This window comes from Prionailurus viverrinus, chromosome F1 (assembly GCF_022837055.1).
Source record: "Prionailurus viverrinus isolate Anna chromosome F1, UM_Priviv_1.0, whole genome shotgun sequence".
Lineage (NCBI taxonomy): Eukaryota > Metazoa > Chordata > Mammalia > Carnivora > Felidae > Prionailurus > Prionailurus viverrinus.
This window is the reverse complement of record NC_062577.1, coordinates 55,469,209-55,490,108: the sequence shown is the minus strand read 5'-3', so window position 1 is coordinate 55,490,108 and position 20,900 is coordinate 55,469,209. Positions and strand designations below refer to the sequence as shown.

At 50.7% G+C, this 20,900-nt stretch overlaps 1 protein-coding gene across 3 annotated transcripts in view; it reads right to left on the bottom strand.

The window, feature by feature from the left end:
- MTARC2 (mitochondrial amidoxime reducing component 2) overlaps window positions 1–20,321 on the bottom strand; it is a 39,052-nt gene extending 18,731 nt beyond the window's left edge. The window contains exons 1-4 of one of the 3 annotated variants that reach the window (XR_007148310.1): window positions 19,555–20,319; window positions 13,686–13,859; window positions 9,058–9,220; window positions 7,946–8,086 (exon numbers count right to left, since the gene is read on the bottom strand). Coding sequence is in view for 2 of the 3 variants with exons in the window: in XM_047841206.1 (XP_047697162.1) it covers window positions 7,946–8,086; window positions 9,058–9,220; window positions 13,686–13,859; window positions 19,555–19,841 (765 nt within the window). In the remaining variant the exon portion in view is untranslated. Of the gene's footprint in view, window positions 1–7,945; window positions 8,087–9,057; window positions 9,221–13,685; window positions 13,860–19,554 lie in introns of all 3 variants that reach the window. The other 2 variants (XM_047841206.1, XM_047841205.1) reach the window with 2 other exon arrangements.
- Window positions 20,322–20,900: the final 579 nt, after the last annotated feature.

Here is a 20,900-nt window from a genome sequence, read left to right as displayed (position 1 = left end):
ACAACATTAGGGCTACAAAGAACCTTAAAAATCCATTAGCAAAATTTGTCAACTTTAAAATCAGAAAACAGGGGCGTCTGGGTGGCCCAGTCGGTTAGGCGTCCGACTTCAGCTCAGGTCATGATCTCGCGGTTTGTGGGTTCGAGCCCCGTGTTGGGCTCTGTGCTGACAGCTCAGAGCTCGGAGCCCGCTTCGGATTCTGTGTCTCCCTCTCTCTCTGCCCCTTCCCCACTCATGCTGTCTCTCTCTCTCAAAAATAAGCACACGTTAAAAAAAAAAAACCTCTTAATAAAATCAGAAAAGAGTGCTCAGAGAGGAGTAAGGTCAAGCTCACAGAGTGGCCCCCCTGGTCTCCACATCCACTTGCAGCTCCTGTAATTACCTTGCTCCCAGGAAGACCCCAGGCCAGGGGCTCTGCAGCCTGGCTGCAGGCTGCAATCATCAGGGGGGCCTTAAAGGCTCCTCTGCCCAGGCCACCCCAGGGACCCAGCATCAGGCCTGTGTAAACCCCTCCAATGTGATGTGTAGCCAGTTTGGAAACAGCTGCCCAGGAAGACCTCAACACATTCCTTCTTAGCCAACATCCGCTCATCTTCCCGGCCATGGGCGTCCCAGGGGGTGTTTCATTTGCCCGGTGGGTGCAGTGGAGGACGAAGCAGCGTGGGGCCATGCGGAATCCCACAGAGGTATTCTCATTTCGTCGTGACTGGAAAGGAGCTGAAGCCCTAGGATTTGGCTTTCCATTCTTCAGCTCCCCCTTTCCCGGACCCTAAACGTCTCTAGAGTAAACGCCTCAAGTTACTGAGATGTAAACAAAAAGGCAAATGCATAAGGAGCTCTCCTTAAGTAAAGGTACCGACTCCACTAGCAAATCCTTTCGAAACGTGGGTTACTCTGCCCCCTACCCAGGAGTCCTGTCTCCCTTTTCATCATTTTGGCTTTTGTAAATAAGGACAGGCTTGTGCAAGGGCCTTGCTTGAGGCTCCTAACAAAATGGGCAGGTCAGGAAAGCAGCCCAGACGAGGGCATGGGTCTCCTCACTTGAAAGGCAAGCAGGAATAGCCTAAGGGGGGCTGAGTGTGGCCCCTGAATCCGCACCCACATTCCTCAGGCCTTGTCTTGGTGCTTTTCATTCATTCAGAAAGAAAAATGACTGTTTGGGGCTTTCAGCTTGCTTCTAGCAAAGTCCATGAACATGAGATTTGGGCTTAACTTCTTTCTGCCAAAGAACATTATGCCCAGCACAAATCGTCACCGGCCACAGGCCAGTTAGGCGACGTGAGGCAAGTAACTCAACTTCTCCGAGTCTCAGCTTCCACAGCTCCATAAGAGAGGTGAAGGGGCACCTGGGTAGCTCAGTCAGTTAAGCGGCTGACCTCACAGTCCATGAGTTTGAGCCCCGAGTCGGGCTCTGTGCTGACAGCTCAGAGCCTGGAGCCTGTTTCAGATTCTGTGTCTCCCTCTCTCTCTGACCCTCCCCCATTCATGCTCTGTCTCTCTGTCTCAAAAATAAATAAAAGTTAAAAGTTTAAAAAAAAAAAAAAAAGAGAGGTGAAAACACTACCTTCTTTGATGACTACCGAACATTTTTCACCCTGAACCAACGTGAAACATGACATCTCATAACTGCCGAAACTCGGAAGGAACCAAGATATCCTTCAGTAGGTGAATGGATACGTCACACAGCGGTACGTTCTGACAACAGAAAATTATTCAGCGCTAAAAAGAAATGAGCTATTAAACCATGAAAAGACACGGAGGAATCTTAAATGCGTATCACCAAGCGAAACAAGCCAATATGAGAAATCTACATACTGTAGGATTCCAAACATGGGACATTGGAGAAAAGGCAAACTGCAGAGACTATAAAAAGCTCAGTGGTTGCCAGAGGTGTGGGGGTGGGGCGGGGAGAAGGTGAACAGGCAGAACACAAAGGATTTTTAGGGCAGTGAAAACACTTGCAAGTTTTACAGTGTTGGGGGGTGTCATTATACATTTGCCCCGACCCACAGGATGTACCACAGCAAAAGAGAACCTTCAGGTGAGCTGTGGACTTTGTGTGACCATGATGTGTCAGTGTAGGTCCATCCTTAGTAAAAAAAAAAAAAAAAGGTATCATTCTGGTGAGCAACTTTGCTAATGAAGGAGGCTGTGCATATGTGGGGGCAGGGAGTCTATGGGAAATCTTCACAATTTCCTCTCCATTTTACTGTTAACCTGTAACTGCTCTAAAAAAAAAAAGTCTTGGGGTGCCTGGGTGGCTCAGTTGGTCCAACTCTTGATTTCGGCTCAGACTGTGATCTCCCGGTTTGTGAGTTCCAGCCCCACGTCGGGCTCCAGGCTGGCAGTGCTGTGGGGCCTGCTCGGGATTCTCTCTGTCTCCCTCTCTCTCTCTGCCCCTCCCCCACTAGCGCATGTGTGTGCTCTCTCTCCTTTAAAATAAATAAATATTTAAGAAATAAAAATAGGGGCGCCTGGGTGGCTCAGTCAGTTGGGTGTCCGACTTCGGCTCAGGTCATGATCTCACCATTCGTGAGTTCGAGCCCCAAGCTGGGCTCTGTGCTGATGGCTCAGAGCCTGGAAGCTGCTTGGGATTCTCTCTCTCTCTCTCTCTCTCTCTCTTAAAATAAATAAACTTGAAACAAACAAAAAAACCAGATACCACATGTGAACCTCCGGCATAGTGCCTGTGATTTAATACACACGTGAGGATTTTGAGTGTTGTGGTTACTGTTGTTTTGTTCCTGTTTTATATGGTGTTCTTATCATTGCTACTTCAGGAATCCCGGAAGCCAGGCAGAGGACGTTCTTATTCCAGGATGGAGACTTCTAATCTAAGCCCCCAAATAAAATCCCAACTCATCCCAAATCAGATTTGGGGGAATGAAAATGTGGGGGATGATGGTTTGCAAAAACTTTATTTTTCAGCAGCTGCCAAGGAGAGAGTAGTGAGAGCCCCCAGTCCACACAGCCAGGGAGTGATGAGGGTCAGGACCCAACCACAGCCGCCTGGCTTCAAGACCTACCACCTCTCTGGAAGCTTCTGGAAGAACAGAAGTGACAGACTGACAGTGACAGGGAACACACCAAATCTCTGGCAGGCTCTCCCCAGTTCTTCCATACTGCGGAGTGAGAAAGGATATGAACAACATATTCCGGAAAAAAAAAAAAAAAAAAAAAAAAAGCCAAGTCTTGTTCACCAGAATAGTGAGCAAAGTTTGGGAAACACTAACTCCTGCAATGGCCAACCACACAGATAAGAAGCATTAGTCAATTGTCCTCTTTTTAAATTCCACTGCTCTGCCTTCCCAGAACCCTCACGCATTGCACTGGCCTAAGAGACGCCACCTTTGAAAATGTGCTTACTATTCGGGAGTTACGTAGAAAAAAGTACAAAGTACTTTTCGGGTCACAAAGAGTAAATGTTGCACAATGCATTCTACTATTGCTCTGGATTTTTGCAATAAATAATGGCCTGACTTCTTGCACCATGCTTAGATTTGCTATTTTTTTATTATTAGTTGCTCTATTAAATATTTATGAATATTATCATTAATATTTCATACAGTCCCACTAATTGAAAGGTTATGGTTGTACAACTGCACCAGGTAGACAGGTTAATGCATCAGGCCCTTAATTATTGGGCTTCCTAATTTCAGGAAGAATAAACTGGCAACATTAGCATCATTTTATACCAAGGATTTTTTAAAATGTGTACCATCAGAGGACTTTTCTAGAAAAAGAAGAGTATTCTGCCTGGGGTGCCTGGGTGGCTCACTCGGTTAAGCGTCCAACTCCGGCTCAGGTCATGATCTCGTGGTCTGTGGGTTCGAGCCCTGCGTCACAGGCTCTGCGCTGACAGCTCAGAGCCTGGAGCCTGCTTCAGATTCCGTGTCTCCCTCTCTCTGCACCTCCCCTGCTTGCACTGTGTCTCTCTTTCAAATATAAATAAACATTTAAAAATAAAGAAAAAAAGAGTATTCTGCCTTAGGTATTATGTCAGTAAGCCTATCACCATGCAGGAATAAAACAGAGAACACAAGGTCACTTAACATTTTTTTTAATTAAAAAAAATAAAACTCCACCTACTCAAATTGCCTAGGAGGATGAGTTTAGGCTCACATTAGCCTTAGGTTCACTTTGACAAGTTACAGGAGAACAAAAATTCTTAGCAAATTCCAGGAAAGCAAAAATCTTTAGCCAGGAATCTGGCTATAGGGCATCTTTTTGGGGCGCCTGGGTGGCTCAGTCGACTAAGCATCCAGCTCTCAGTTTCTGCTCAGGCCATGATCTCACGGTTCATTAGTTCGAGCCCTGAGCCACACGTTGGGCTCAGTGCTGACCGCGCAGAGCCTGCTTGGGATTTTCACTCTCTGTCTCAAAATAAATAAACTTAAAAAAAAAAAAAAAAAGTGTCTTTTCTTCTTATTCCCCTGGCTGAAAATCTTACTAAAATTAGTATCTTCAGGGGCACCTGGGTGGCTCAGCCGGTTAAGCGTCCGACTTCGGCTCAGGTCATGATCTCACAGCTCTTGAGTTCGAGCCCTGAGTCAGGCTCTGTGCTGACAGCTCAGAGCCTGGAGCCTGTTTCCAATTCTGTGTCTCCCTCTCTCTCTGTCCCTCCCCTGCTTGCACTCTGTCTCTCAAAAATTAATAAACATTAAAAAAAAATTTTTTTATAAATTCGTATCTTCAGTAGAGATAAATCAAGAAAAATTGTATTCCCTAAAATAAAATTCCTCAGAAAATGATGGAGTAATTATAGGATTCCTGTGACAGAATTTTTGCTTCATGTACTAATTTCTTTTTTGTTTTTTCTCCTTTTGAGAGAGAGAGAAAGCGCGGAGAAGGGGCAGAGAGGGGGACAGAGGATCCAAAGCAGGCTCCGCGCAGACAGCAGAGAGCCCGATGTAGGGCTCGCACTCCCGATCCGTAAGATCGTGTCTCACTTCGGACACTTCGACTGAGCCACCCGGGCGTCCCCACGGACTAATTTCTAATCCAATTCCCGGCCACTTGCATTACCGCAGAGCATGCAGCGTCTAAGGGCTCCACCCTCGTGCACACTACTAGACCACGGGGGAGAAACAGGCAGGCTAGGCCCCTCTCTTGCACCAGACCCCTTCTAGGCCCTGTACCTAACAGCTATTTTCTTTTCTGAAGGAAGCCCCCCAGATTGTATCAACTCCAAGCCCCACAAAATCTGGATTTATTCCTGGGGAGAAAAATCGAGACTCTTCCCTCAAGGTGCCGACAGCCCAAGAGCATCAAGTTCCCTTCCTGTCCTGCCTCATCTGTAGCCGCCGGCATGAGACTCCCGAGGGCTGGGGCCTCCAGTGTGGTCGTGGGCCTTATCACGAATTTCATGCGGGCTCCAGGTAAGGCCCACTAATCTACAGCTTTTCAAAAAGACCCTCTGGTGATTAAGCACCGCACTGGTGTTCCAGTCTTGGGTCTCCCTTCCTTCCCGGGCACATTCTAGAGAGCTGCCAGAGTAACAGCAGGCCTGGCACACTGTGCTCCCCTCAGTAACATCTGCTTGAGGGATATAAATACGAATTGCTTCCTTGTTCAAAACCATCACCTGCTTTCAATATCCACAATATAAAATGCAAACCCCTTGGCCTGGCGGGCTCCAGCCAGCTCTGGGTCCAGCCTCCTCCTGCCACTTCTCTTTCGCCCCCAGAGTTCTGTGCTTCTGAAATGCTCCCGGGCACCCCTCAATGCCATGGCCTCACGTGCTTTTAGGTCTTCAACTGGCTGCCTCTGATACCCACAACGACTCTCGCTCACCCTTGCAGGCACACAGAGCACACACAGCTATACACATACACAGCATGGCTTCGAGGTGGCTTGATCTGACCCACCCCCACACCCCCCTTCGACAGGCAGACTTAGGCAGTTCTACTTCTAAACATCCTAGGCACCGGCTAAGCATGTGCATTACAGTTCTTCTCACACCAAGCTGTCATTGCCTTGAGGCTCTTCTGCTCATATCAGGGAATTCTGAAGGGTAGGATCTGTATCTTTTCACCTCTGTATCCAGGGCTCCCAGCCACAGTGCCTGGCCCATTACAGATTATCAATTTGGGGAAAAAAAACATTTTGGGGACACCTGGATGGCTCAGTTGGTTGAGCATCTGACTTTTTTTTTTTTAATGTCTATTTATTTATTTTTGAGAGAAAGGGAGAGCACAAGTGGGGGAGGGGCAGAGAGAGAAAGAGGGAGACACAGAATCTGAAGCAGGCTCCAGGCTCTGAGCTGTCAGCACAGAGCCCGACGCGGGGCTCAAACCCATGAACCATGAGATCATGACCTGAGCTGAAGTAAGATGCTTAACCAACAGATGCCCCAGGCATCTGACTCTTGATCTTGGCTCAGGTCATGGTCTCACAGTTCATGAGTTCAAGCCCCACATAGGGCTCTGTGCTGTCTGCTCAGAGCCTGGAGCCTGCTTTGGATTCTGTCTGGGATTCTGCTTGGGATTCTTTCTCTCCTCCTCTCTCTGCCCATCACCTGCTTGTGCCCTCTCTCTCTCTCAAAAAATAAATAAACTTTAAAAGAAAAACATTTTAATGAATGTAAAGAGAAATTATAGGAAATAGATAACATATGACAGGATAACATCAACAAGTAGAAAACTTCTGTATATACTGCTATTTTTTAAATTACCAAATAAAGTGCCTACGTATGAAAGAATTTATACTACACTGGATGCAAAGATTTATTCTTTTTTTTTTCTTTTTTCTAGAGAAAGAGCAAACACAAGCCAGGGAGAGAAGCAGAGGGAGACAGAGAATCTTAAGCAGGCTCCACGCTCAGCGTGGAGCCCATAACCCTGGGATCATGACCTGAGCTGATATCAACGGATTGAACCACCCAAGGGCCCCTCAATACAAAGGTTTATTCTAAAGGACAACACTTATCAGCAAATAGGGGCACATTTTACTCACACAAAAGGAAATGTGGCCACCCAAGGGGGCAATGAATGGAGAGCCTCTCCCCTCAGAGTCAGCTATTTGGGATTTCTAAATTGGAACCACGACTCCTACACCTCAGAAACTGGAGTTACAAGTCTGAGGTGCTAATGCCAGAACCATCCACTACATGACCAACAAGTAGGTAATACCTCCCAGCTTCAATTTCCTTATAGAAAGGAGACAATAGTAAAGACCTCACAGGGTTGTCGTTGGGATCAAATGAGTAATTGATATGAAGTAATACATTAGTTCGGTGCCTGGTACCCAGAAAACACCCAATAAATGGATCTGCTGTCATTACTTCCAGGGTCCATAAAGCTTAGCCCACCCCCAATGTTTAATAGGACTGCCAACATTTCTTAGCACAGAGCAACACCCAGTTATGTATTTCCATACAGACTGCAGGACAGCTGGGCTCTGATGTGCTTGTCCCCTTAGGGCTACAAGGGGCTGTGTCTGGAGAGGATGGAAATTTCTGCCATCAGCCATGCAGGAGAGGATGTGGGTCCTCTGGGAGAGAACTCAGGCCATGGCATACAATGTCTCCAGGGCCCTGTTCACAAGGCAGATCTCCTGTATCCTCTCGGCCTCCACTCTGGGGTCTGGGCCTTCCAGGAATCTCAAATCCTTGAGCACTCCTGGCTGTTCTCTTCATCTTCATTTCCTTTTAGTGATCTCTGAGCTATAATGATACAGTCTAGCCTCATGTCAGACTTAATGCAATGTGGAGATCTGATTGCTCACTTTGGGGCTCAGGCATGAAAGGGTGAGCAGCGAACCCCTGAGGCCAGCAAGGTGATGGTGGCAGCAATAGGGACACAACTCCACAAGGTTAAGGTAAGTCTCGGGGAAGAAGAGACCCCATGGAGGGTCTGAGTTGGCGCCGGGTAAAAGGAACAGCAGTTCTGTTAGCGTCTTGATCAGCACGTTAGAGCTTAATGCACAGAAGCTATGAGCCTCTTACCTCCTCAAAGGCATCGCAGCCTGTCACCACAATGCTGGGTCTGAACTGGTCCATTTTCAGTTTCTTCTCCAGCCTGGTATTCAGATCCACCAGGGAGGCTTCCGAGAGGAGCATGATCGGGCTGCAGTCTGGGTAGGCCACCTGAGCCAAGAACATGGCACCATCAGGCCTCACTGGCCCGTGAAATGACTCAGCCCAACAGAAAGCTAAGCAAAGTCTGGAAGTGGTGTGTACAGGGGGCACAATGCAGAGGGACAGTGGTGTTCAATGAGGGGAGAAGATCCCGTGGTCTTGGAAACAGCCAAAGTCAGGGCCAGGCCGGTTCCTGCCGCGGAGCCTCGCAGGGGCTCCCTTCACACACACACAAGGCAACAGCCAGGGCTCAGGGCTGCGTCACCTTCCAGGACTCCCCCTGCTCCTCACTCCAGCGCCCAGCAGTGACCCCCTTCCCACAGCACTGCTGTAAAACAGGCTGCCAATCCACCACACTGTCCCCATAATTTCTTCAGGCGGCACCCATTCACTCCACGTGCATTTATTAAGCACCTGCTCTGTACCGAGCACTGTTCTAGGTGGCGAAACAGCAGTGAGCAAAGCATTCAAAAAGCTTGTAGTTCAGGGAGGAAGGGGAGGGCTGCCCAAGCGGCTAGCATTTTAAACCTTCTCTCACTGCAAAATCAAAGGCTGTGGCCTCTGGGCTACGGCTGGCCCAGAGGTGGCCTCCTTCAGAAGATATCCTTTCAGTGCCCGAAATAACCACACCACACTGATGGCCAAGGGAGCCCTGGGAGAAAGCCCGCTTCTGTAATTTTAGGAAACCTGGTTCAGTCCCAAAGGAACCTCTCACTTCACCTTCCCAACCTGTTTTCTCCTGAGCCCTCCACCTCCCTGGGGGTCACCCCTAGCTTCTCCCTCCATGGTACCTGCCGCAATCTATCCTCCACGCTCCACCTGGAGGGCCTTCCCTCTCCATCCCCAACACCTGCCCAGAACGCACCCTCCGTCCTCCTCCCCTCGGCCATGACTACACTCTCCTAACTGGGATCCCAAGAAGGAAGCCTGACACAGAGGGGTGACTGGCAGAAGCCAAGGGCAGCTCTCTGTAAGCTCACCTGGTAATTCGGTACAAGGGTAGAGAAAATTTTCTTCGATGACCTTCCCTTCATGTGATCCTCAAACTGAACCAACCTGAAAGCTTCTGTTTTCAAGAAGCTGGTGAACCACTTAGCTGCCTGGTCGCCACAGTCCCTGCCCTTGATGTCCATCCCAAACAGCCTGGAAGGGTCACAAGAAAACACCAGAGTTATTCTCCTGCCTCAACACCCTGAGAGATTAGCGCTAAAGACAGAACAGCTTGGGGGCACCTGGGTGGCTCAGTCGGTTGAGTGTCCGACTTCGGCTCCAGTCACGATCTCACGGTTCTTGAGTTCGAGCCCTGCGTCGGGCTCTGGGCTGATGGCTCGGAGCCTGGAGCCCGCTTCGGATTCTGTGTCTCCCTCTCTCTCTCTCTGCCCCTCCCCCGCTCATGCTCGGTCTCAATCTCTCTCAAAAATACATAAACATTCAAAAAAAATTTGTAAAGACAGAGCAGCTGGACCGCACGTCTTCAGGCCAACGGCCAAAGCTGAACAGAAGCAGGAGGGGAATCTGCAGAACGTGCTCCAGGGAAGAGCTTCTCAAAGCCTAATATGCCTGCACATCACTGGGATCGTGTGAAAATGCACACGCTGATCCAGAATGTCTGACTGGAGCCTGAGCCTGTGCATGCCTGACAGGCTTCGGGGCGGCTAAGCTGCTGGTCCACGGACCACACTTTGAGTAGCAAGGATGCAGGATGCTCTCAGAAGGGACTCTGGTGTGGCAGATGCAGCCTGAGCTTGGAGTCTGGCAGCACCTGAAACGCCACCGTGCTCTACTCTGTGATTTCACGCCAAGCACTCAACTCCCCTGACGCTGTGTTTCCGGTTGTAAACTGGAGATAATAATACAGTACTTACCCACAAGGCAGGCACAGATTCCATTAGATAACACAGTGCTTTTTCTGCTTGAGCACTACTAACAAAAAAATGTTTAAAAGCTACGCACCCCTCACAGAATTGCAAGTGGACATGTAAACTATTTTTATGGTAAGTTTAATTTGTTGTGGAAGATATAAGTTCCATTGAGTTATAAATATTGACATTTAAAATAAAATTATTGCAGGGCCGCCTGAGTGGCTCAAACCGTTAAGCATCTGACTCTGGCTCAGGTCATGGTCTCGAGGTTCTTGGGTTCGAGTCCCGCATCAAGCTGTGCGCTGCTTGAGATTCTGTCTCTCTCTCTCTCTCTCTCTCTCTCTCTCTCTCTCTCTCCCCACCCCTCCCCTACTTGTGCTGTTTCTCAAAATAAGTACTTAAAAAAATAAAAATAAAATTATTAGAAAGTGTATTATGTCTACTAATATACAAATATATAAAATTATGCCCTGAAAGCATGCAATGGAATCCAAATGCCATGGTGGTTTGACACCCACTCCCATCCATTTTAAAAACATATGGTTAAGGTCTTCTTTAATAGTCCACATTTTTTTTTTAGAGACAAGAGTGCCAAATCTTAACCACTAGACCGCCAGAGACAGTTTTAGAGAGAAAAAGAGTATACTCATGATTAGAGAAAAAGTGGCGGGGCAGGGAGTAGGGAGGGAGAGAGAGGGAGAGAATTTTAAGCAGGCTCCACACTCAGCACAGAGCCCAACACGGGGCTCGAACTCATGAACTGTGAGATCACAACCTGAGCCAAAATCAAGAGTCAGATGCTTAACTGACTGAGCCACCCAGGCACCCTACTTTTTGTTTTCAAATAGGCTTCAAGCCCAGCACAGAGCCCAACACGGGACCCAAACTCATGGCCTGGAGATCAAGACCTGAGCTGAGATCAAGAGTCGGATGCTTGGAGTGCCTGGGTGGCTCAGCTGGTTGAGCATTTGACTTCAGCTCAGTCATGATCTCATGGTTTGTGGGTTTGAGCCCCACATCGGGCTCTGTGCTGACAGCTCAGAGCCTGGAACCTGCTTCAGATTCTGTGTCTCCCTCTCTCTCTGCAATCCCCCACCCAACTCGCACTCTGTCTCTATCAAAAGTAAATAAACATTAAAAAAAAAATTTTTTTTTAAAAAGCCCTGTGCTCTCCGATGTCCCCAGTCCCACTCTGACCCTTAGACTCACTTTCTTTTCAAATACGCCTCTCCAGCCCCCTGTCGAATCTCCATGCTGCTCTCAAGTTTCCTGGGCTCTTTTTTTTTTCTCTCTCTCTCTCTAACCCCTCTTCAGGGAGCCATTGCTTGACCTCTGATTAATTCTTAATTCAGTCCCAAAGCCTTCTCAAGGTCCCCTCCTGGCCTTCAGCCTTGCCCCTAAAAGTCTCCTCAAACAACAAATTACTTGGAACAGACTCGACCCCACTGTTCATCAGTTCCCAGAGCACCTGCTCCTGGATCCAGCACATTCCTCAACCCCTCACAGCAACACCCGTGGATGAGCACACGCTTCTGCCCCCCAGCTTCCGTCCCCCAGGTGAGCCTACTGTGGGCACTTTGAAAAGTAGAAAGCAGCCGGTGGGTAAGAGAATATTAACAGCGAAACCTCTTTCTCATTCCCAAACGCTGCCCTTCCACTGGTCCCTTCTCCCCCATCCCTGCAGCAGGAGGTACCTACCCCTCAGCCATTCGAGGGGTAACCCCTCGGCTTCTCCTATTCTTCCAGAATGTTATGCAAAATCCACGCTCTTCCACATTTGACACAAAATGTTCCATCATCCTTTTGAATTTTTTTTTATTTTTTTATTTTTATTTAAAAAAAAAAATTTTTTTCAACGTTTATTTATTTTTTTGGGACAGAGAGAGACAGAGCATGAACGGGGGAGGGGCAGAGAGAGAGGGAGACACAGAATCGGAAACAGGCTCCAGGCTCCGAGCCATCAGCCCAGAGCCTGACGTGGGGCTCGAACTCACGGACCGCGAGATGGTGACCTGGCTGAAGTCGGACGCTTAACCGACTGCGCCACCCAGGCGCCCCTTGAATTTTTTTTTAATGTTTATTCATTTTTGTGAGAGAGAGAGAGACAGAGCACACACAGGAGGGGGGCAGAGAGAGAGGGAGACACAGAATCCGAAGCGGGCTCCAGGCTCCGAGCTGTCAGCACAGAGCCCGATGCGGGGCTGGAACCCATGGACCGCGAGATCATGACCTGAGCTGAAGCTGGACGCTTCACTGACTGAGCCACCCAGGCGCTCCAAAGGGTAGTTTTAAGCTCAGACACTTTGCTTGAAAAAATATACAATCAGGGCACAGGGAGCACTCTGTGGCCATCCTCTGAGCCTTGGGGACCTATGGACAACCTCAATTTCCACATGCTGAAAATGACAAGTGCCCTAGCCTCTAGGACTTTCGGGCAGCACCAGACAAGACCCCCATGAGCCGTGGCATTTGACAGCCCTGCAGGGGTCTTACGGACTGGAAGGAAGCCCAGGGCTGGAGACGTGTCTAGGAGGCCAGAGGTGGGAATCTCCCACATCTGACTGGTGCAACAGGTGCCTCAGTCTCAATCCCAGACCTGAGAGGCTGCAACATCACCTCGAGAAGCTCCTGCACTCCTCTCACCCAACCCTGAGATTCGGCTGGTATAGTCTCCACTCACCGCCTCGTCTGCCTGGCTGGGGGCGGGCTGCCACTGCTGAAGCGAAGCCCCTCCGACTTGAATAAACAGAGACAAACTCTAAAGACTGGCCCTGTGTCCACCCCCCCCCCCATATGTGTCAATCATGCTTTCGTATTTCCTGTCTTTTTGATGCTTTGACATCTGGGATCTCGCCGATGTGGAAGGAACGGTCCTTCCCAAGTCTGGTCAGTTCCTACAGGTAGTAAATGACCCACCTGCAAGGGCACCTTTCGTGTGCATGACAACCTATCCAGAGCCCCCATCCCAGCCTCCTCGCCTGTCTGCTTTTACGTTCCAGGCCACTGTCACCCTGCCTGAATACTCAGGGCCAGGTACCAGACAAACAGGGACAGGACCTCTATGCCCCAGAGCCCACTGGAATTACTCAAACTAGCCAATCCTAAAGCTGTTTATCCTGCCGTGCCCGGTACCTCCTGTGGAAACCACAATAAAGGCTCTTGCTCGAGGTCCCCCTGACCTCCCACCCTACCTCAGCCCCCACCTCCTGACCAACCCTGGGGTCCCTCTATGTGGCCCTCTATGACATGCCAAGCCTCCTGTTTCCAGGAATCTGTATGTCCTTACACATCACGGTCATTTCCACATCTGCACTCCTTAGCATACCTGATTAAGACAAATCCCAGGGACCCTGGAAACAGCTCTCTGCCTCATCCACGTGCACTTGACCACGGGATTGATCCCAGCCCAGGAAAAACCTCTTAAATATTTCCTTTACCGGGGCACCTGCCTGGGTGGCTTAGTTGGTTAAGCATTAGACTCTTGATTTCGGCTCAGTCATGATCTCAGGGCTCATGGGATTGAGCCCCGAGTCGGGCTCCATGCTGATAGCATGGAACTTGCTTGGAATCCTCCCCCATCCCTCTCTCTCTTTCTCTTGCTATCAAAATAACCAAACATTTTTTAAAAATATTTCCTTGACCAAACTCATCAGCTACTATAGACACTGTAACAAGACAGGGTGCAGGGAGAAGCCCACAGGAAAATCAAGTCCGCTGCAGGTCCCCAGGGGCCCCAGGCAGCGCACCTGCAATCATGCAGCTTGTTTGAAGAAGGCAGCTTGCCCGGCAAAACCAGCTGGTCCATGCCCGGAGCCCTGAGGATCAGGCGGTCGCCCTCATAGGTGATGGACACCAGCACCAGGCGAGGCTCCTGCCGGGCGGTGACCATGTGCCCATCTTCCTTAATCACCAGCCAAAACCTGCCAAGGAACAGACGAGAACACACTCAGAAAAGCCTCTTCCCCCTTCTCAGTGGTTTCTGTCTAGCTTTCTATTTCACCAAAACCCTCCCCCTGCCCGCACTCAGGATCTAACCATCTTTTCCCAGACAATTATCCAGACCTGGCCAAATTCTTTGGGTCCAAAACATGGTGCCCCCAAAAGGAGCTTCTTTACAAGAAACAGCCCTGGGAGAGAACATGTGGCCAATGCGTGAAAATCCCCAGTTCTTGGGGCACTTTGGTGGCTCAGTCCAACTTTGGCTCAGATCATGATCTCGTGGTTCATGAGTTCGAACCCCACATCAGGCTTGTTGCACTGAAGCTATTGTCAGCATGGAGCCCACTTCAGATCCCCTGTCCCCTCTTTCTGCCCCTCCCCTGCTTGTGCACTCACATTGTCTCTCTTTCTCTTCGAAAAATAAACATCAAAAAAATAAATAAATAAAAAGGGGCACCTGGGTGACTCAGTCAGTTAAGCGTCCACCTTTTGGCTCAGGCCATGATCTCATGGTTTGTGGCTTTGAGCCCCACATCGGGCTCTGTACTGAACAGCTCAGTGCCTGGAGCCTGCTTCGGATTCTGTGTCTCCCTCTCTCTCTGTCCCTCCCCTGCTGGCACTCTGTCTCTGTCTCCCAAAAATAAATTTAAAAACGTTAAAAAAAAATTGTTTTTTGAAGAAAAGAAAATCCCCAGTTCCAAAAATCCAGAAAATAAGGCTGATTTAGGGACCTTTCCTTCACCGCTTAAGTAATTATGGTGCTCAGTTTGGGGCTTTGCTTTGGTCAGAAACTTCCCTGTGTCTGTTCAACACTCCTCCGAGCCCCTGGTCGAAGCGAAATGTCTTCTAGGTCTTTTCACTGTGGAACCAGATGGGGCCAAAACTGCTGGCCCAAGTCATCTAGAACCCTAGACAGATTCTTGTTATGTCCGTGATTCTGAAGGATGCAAACGGGCCTCCGCTCTGTTTAACTTCCCATGGCCCGCAGATCTGTCGTCAGGAGACCCCCAATTAGCCTTTCTTCCTTGTGTGCATGTTCTGATTCAGAGAATGAAAATTCTCACAAACCACAAGTTAGATCAGAACTCGACTCATCTCTAGAGAGCTGCTATTCCAGCCTCGGTTTTCACACTGCATCCTATCTGGGGTGGGGGTGGGGGGGATGGGTAAGCTGGAAAGGGGAAGGGAGGCTGGTCCGGGGAGGTCGCCTACGCTTTGATCTCCAGCACAGTGCATGTTTTGGGTTATTCCACACACACTCTTTGATTACTAAAAAAAAAGAAAAGAAAAAAATTTAAAAAGCGTTCTGCCCTCTAGAGAGTAAGTTTCAATATCCTTTTTTTTCAACATTTTTTAATGTTTACTTGTTTTGAGAGAGAGAGAAACAGAGTGTGAGCCGGGGAGGGGCAGAGAGAGAGGGAGACACAGAATGCAAAGCAGGCTCCAGGCTCTGAGCTGTCAGCACAGAGCCTGATGTGGGGCCCCAACCCACAAACTGCGAGATCATGACCTGAGCCAAAGTCAGATGCTTACCTGACTGAGCCATCCAGACGCCCCTCAATACCCATTTTAGACAGAACACAAGTGCAGCGGGTGAGGAACTCTGCGGGCATTGGTGTACAAGCAGCAGCTGAAAGCTGGGGCTTTCCAAACGTGAGTAGGACAAAAAGGACAGAGCCTTCCAGAATGAGGGGCAGCTCCTCTAAGAGAGACATTTCCAAATATGACTGGAACCAAGTGGGAACGCCTGCAAGAACCTGATGAGGATGTCTGATCTCAGGGTGCAGACAGCTCAGTCCCTGCCCTCACCGGACCCTAGTGGTGTCCCTTTCCCCCTCGCTGGCACCTGTGCCCTGTTAACCAGCATGCGTGTTGGTGTCCAGGTATGGCAGGGGAGGTAGGACCGTGCAAAGGCATCTTAGGAACTGTCTCGGCCATTCCCATCCCGGAGCTGGTGACGCTGGGCAGTAGCAGGCTCCGTCCCTCTGAGAAGCCGCCTCCTTCCTTCTAGGTAAAGAAGGTTCCCAGGGTTGTCTGGCCTACTCACCTATGGGGTTCTGTGGCCAAGGGAATCCCTGCTCCTCCGTTACAGCTCCATTCCCCCCCGGGCTGGGCCCTGTTCCTATTTCCAGCCTCATCCGTGGGTGCGGAGTTCCGGGTGACCCTGCTCTGGTCAACCCCACCACCGCCGGCACTCCGAACTGGCCACAAGTCTTAGCACCAAACAAGACTCCCTCTGAGATCTGCACACAAGCCAGACCCATGTCCCAACAGGTGTCTGCAGGTTATTTCTGACAGCGAGTCCCTCGCTGGGCTGAGTTTTCTCATCCCGCCCCCCCTTCCCCATCCACCTCCACTTTAGCCCTTCCCGCGGGCTCACAGGCGCCGCCCTGCGCTCCAGCCGGTGGTATTGCAGCACAGGAGGTCACCCCTGGGTGTTCACAATGAGAAGAGCGGGGGGGGGGGGGGGGGGGGGGGGTGGCGCTGGACATTTTACGCCACCTGCTGCAACCGGAAAGGCAAGTGGCGGCTTGCAGGAAGTCTAACACCGGGACGGGACAGAGACACCGACCCAAGACAAAACGCTGCTGCCTGTAACATACCATGACCACCCTCATTACCCTGTCCACTGGGGTAATGCCATTTGTCATCTCTTGCACACAAACGATGCCCGGTGAATGAACAATCATCTCTGTTCTGCCAGATCTGAAAGAATGTTAAGTCTGGATTGTAGATTCTTCATGACCAAGTTGTCCCAAAATGAACACCTTCCTTTACGCATAAAGCATGGGTGTGTGGTGTAAGAATCAATGCAGAGGCTGGAGCTCATATTCTCCAAAAAAAAAAAAAAACCCAGTGGTGCCCTGAACAGCCACAGAGGTGGGAGAGCAGAGCCCAGGACAGCTGGAAAACCTTATTTCTAAACTTAGAAATTGGCCTGGGAAGTGGAAGTGCCTGAGCCTGAAAAAAGCAGCGGGGGGGGGGGGGGGGGGGGGCAGGGACCGGGTGACAGCAGGAGGGTAAAGTCAGGAGGAAATGACACTCAGGATAATAAATTAGAAATCTCATTTCTCTAGGAGATCACAGTCTGTGCACAAAACATACAGGGCTGGCTTCAGCAGGGGTACGGCAGATGCACAAAAGACTGAGTCATATATGCCCACTAAGGAGAGCCGGATTTACAAGGTCAAGGAGGGCAGCCAACCCTCCCCCTGTCTGTGCCAATCAGGCAAGGCCAGCATTCTGCTAGGCGGCCTCTAAACCGGCTCAAAGTTCAGGGTGCCCAAGCCAAACATTCACAGATCTGTTCAGAGCTCTGAACAAAACAGTTCTAGAAATCGGAGACACAGAGCCCTTTAGAGAGGAAGAACCCACCCAGCTTCTCAGAAGGGTTCCAAAGACACAGGTTCAAAATGGAATTAAATACGAGAGGTCTTTTCCTGCGTTAAAGGCTAGTAGTAGTTTCGTTATGAAAGTCTTAGGTTGAGAGAACAGCGGTCACTTAGCAGAGTTCTTTCCAGCTTGCTTTTGATTATCCTTCAATAAATGAAACCTACATTAAATAGCCTCTTTGAGACCGTCAAGTCCAACCCCTCTCTTTTGTGAATGAAAAACAAAAATGAGGTGCAGGGAGGTTAGACAACTGGGCTCGGGTCTCCTGAGGCTCAGTACAACCTTTGCTTTTTTAAATCACACTGCCTTCAGAAAAAAGCGCATGATTGCTGCACCCACAGAGCTCTGAGTTCAAATCCCTCCAGCACATAACTGTTTCGTGATCTTGGGTGAGACGCTCATCCTTTCTGATACTGTGTTTTTTGTTTCTTTCTTTGTTTTGCAGAGTGGAGATAATATCTAGCCCACAAGACTGTGATGAGGCTTGCATAAGATCATCTACGTGACAGGATTCAGCTCGGGGTCTGAGGCATCCGATGCACTGAGTCAATGTTCCCCTGCCTTGCCCTGTCTCATCCCAGTCTCCACACCCCACCACCGCACCCAACCCCACGCATTTGTTGTTCAAAACAAAGTTGTTGTTGTTGTTGTTGTTTTTCATTTACGGAAGAAAGGGGTTGTTTTGAAAGTGCAATAATCACAGCAAAGCAGTGACAACCAGAAGTGGGACAACAGCCGTTAGACGATCAAAAGAGACACGGATAGGAACCGGAAATCCCTCTTGAGAAATCACTTTGGTCCTTCAAGCGGGGAAGGAAGTAGCACAGCCACTTTTTCTGGATGTGCATCATGAGAATTCGCTCCTCGATGTTTTTGGAGTGTGTCCAGTATCACTAAAGTGAAGTGGTCTTCCCAGCAGTAAGAAGGCTTTTCTAATCGGTCACGCTTGAACAAGCTGCGACCAAGCTCTTCTCCTTACTGGCCCCCAGACACCACCCTCTCAACACAGAATCAGATTCCCCCGGGGAGATCTAGACACGACTTGAGACGGCTTCACTCTTGGTGATTCTGATCCCATAGGTCTGGGATGGGACTCCCAGGACATTAAAGTTTTAAAAATCTCTCCAGGATTAGAAATCCGGAAGGAGGTGGACAGAAACTCCCCAAGAGTTACACGGTCGGCATACACGATATTTCTCTAGGGCAGGGTGTGGAGTTTTTCAAAGCTGTGAGCGTCCACATTTGTTAAAGACAGCTGTCTTCGGAGAAGAGTGAATCCATGTGTCGTAGAGGGACCTCAGGGCAGCAGACGGCCGCTGCTAGAAGATTCCTTGAACAATCACCTCGCAAACCTCCTCCTCCCTATACAGAGAGGACCACAGCAAAACCATCCCAGATAGGAAGGCATCTTAACTGAAACGAACAAAAGACGGGGATTCTGTTCTTCCTTGTTCACTCTTTCTAGAGTTTAGCATCCTTCACCATATCGAGCGAGCCTTCCAGATATCCTGCATAATTCTGTGTCACCGAGTATGTTTCTGTAGCCTCACCTTTGGGATGAGTTAAACGACAGGATACCTTTTTCTTTTCTGAGAGAGGAGAGATGAAATTTCTATGCGCCAGGCCTTATGTGGGTGGAAACTTTACCCAAAGTTCTTCCTTGAGGACCACTCTGCCTCTGGAGAGAGGGGACACACTCTTCCCTTAATGGCAAATATTACGTTTGCAGCCCCCCATACGCCATCTCCCCAACACAAAACTTCACTCTGCTCATTACTTATGAAAGCGGGTCAAGTCTCCCCACCTCCTGGGTCTCCTAGGCACCTTCCCCAGGACTAGAGACGTGTGAGGAACAAACTCCAGCAAGCCCAAAGTTCAAGTGTCCTTGAACAAGACTTGGTTTCAGCGTTGCTGCGGTCCGCCCACGAGTGCTCATAGCATTTTATTTTCTACCACTGAGCTACAGACCTAAGATAGAATCAGAAAGTTCAGAACTAGCAAGAGACTTGGGAGACGACCGGGTCAGCCCCCTCCTTCTACAAAGGAGGAACCTCTCATCTAGAGAGGGGCAGGGGTTTGCCCCTACCTACCTACCTACCTTTCCAAATCTGAACAAGACAGGAACTGACCTTCCCAGGTAAAGGATCAAAGGCAAGGCGTCCAACAGGCAGCCCAGGAAACGCCGGAGGCAAACCTCTACTCTCCCTCCCGCGAGCGGGCCCCCACCCGATCCCCGGGAGGTACCGCGCAGCCCCGGCCCCGTTCGGCCCGGCTCGGCCCTACCTGTCCCGCAGGTGGCCGCAGCGCAGCCCCAGGGCCGTGCACTCCGCCGCGCTCACCGCCACCCCCTTGCAGGACTTGACCGGGTAGATCCAGAGCTGCGCCACCGTGCCCACCTGCTGCAGCCGCCGGCGCCGCCTGGACCGCGCGCGGCGCCAGGCGACGGTCCCCAGCGCCACGGCGGCCAGTCCCAGCGCGGTCACCGCGAGCCAGCCGGGCCGGGGCTGCGCGGGGAGGCGCGACGCGGGGAGGCCGAGGCGGCCCAGGGCCGACGAGCCGGCGGCGCCCATGGCGGAGCGGGAACGGGCGCGGGCGGAGGGGGGGGGGGGCGCGGGGTCGCGGGAGGTTCGGGGCGCGCGGGACGAGCCGCGGTCGCCGGGTCGCCGGCCCTCTAGTCCCTGCAGCACGCGCCCAGGTGGCAGGCGGCCGCGCGGTAACCGGACGTGAGGCCGCAGCTCTCCCCGGGCTGCGCGCGCCCCCTGCCTGCGCCGCGACCGTCCCCGCGCAGGACCACCCCTCGGGCAGCCCCCGCGCTCTCCACGCCCCTTTTCGCGCGCGCCCCTCGGCGGCCGGGTCGCGCGCTCCCAACTGAACCCGGGAAGCAAAACCGCCGGCGGAGGAGCGCGAGGCTGTGAAACGTTAAGCAACTACTTGCTCTGGCGGATCCCTCCGGGGACTGCGGGACTTGGGCCCTCCCCCCACCCGCTCCCCGGAAACCTCTGCACCCACAGCGGACCCAAGGCCAGCGTGGCCTCTGGCAGGGTGAGGCCCGGTCCCCGGGGTGACCCCGGCCCCCCACCTCCAATAAAATGCCTGCCCGAGACAGAGCTCCCTGCTGCAAGGACGCTTCACTGCTTGTTCCGGCCCACAGCTGAGGACACACCCCTGACCTCCAGGTCCTAGAACATTCGCTCAGAAGGGCTCACAAGTGTGAATCCTTCCTCTGTCCCTCTGAGATGTGCATGTATCTTCTGCAACTCAGAAATGTCTTTCTCAGGGACCTGAGAGCCTTTCTTTTGAAAGAGAGTTGTCGAGAAGGACAGGGCTTGTCTCCGGTCTCAATCCTGTCTTCAGTAATTGCCAGCTGGCAGACACAGCCTTTTGTCATTTTTCACTTGAGCGCCACACCCCCCCCCCTTCTCCCTTTAACCTGCCCAGTCGCCTCTGCCCAAATGGCACTAGATCTCAGCTCTTTCCCCTCCTGTCACTAGTTCCTGAATAAGATTTGTTTTCCCTGATTTAATGTCTGGCTGTAGTTCATCTTGACCATCTCCATTCATGCAGGCTATTTAGTGAACAGGGGATTTTCTTAGACTAGTTCAGGTTTGAGGCTGTTTATTATTTAAAAA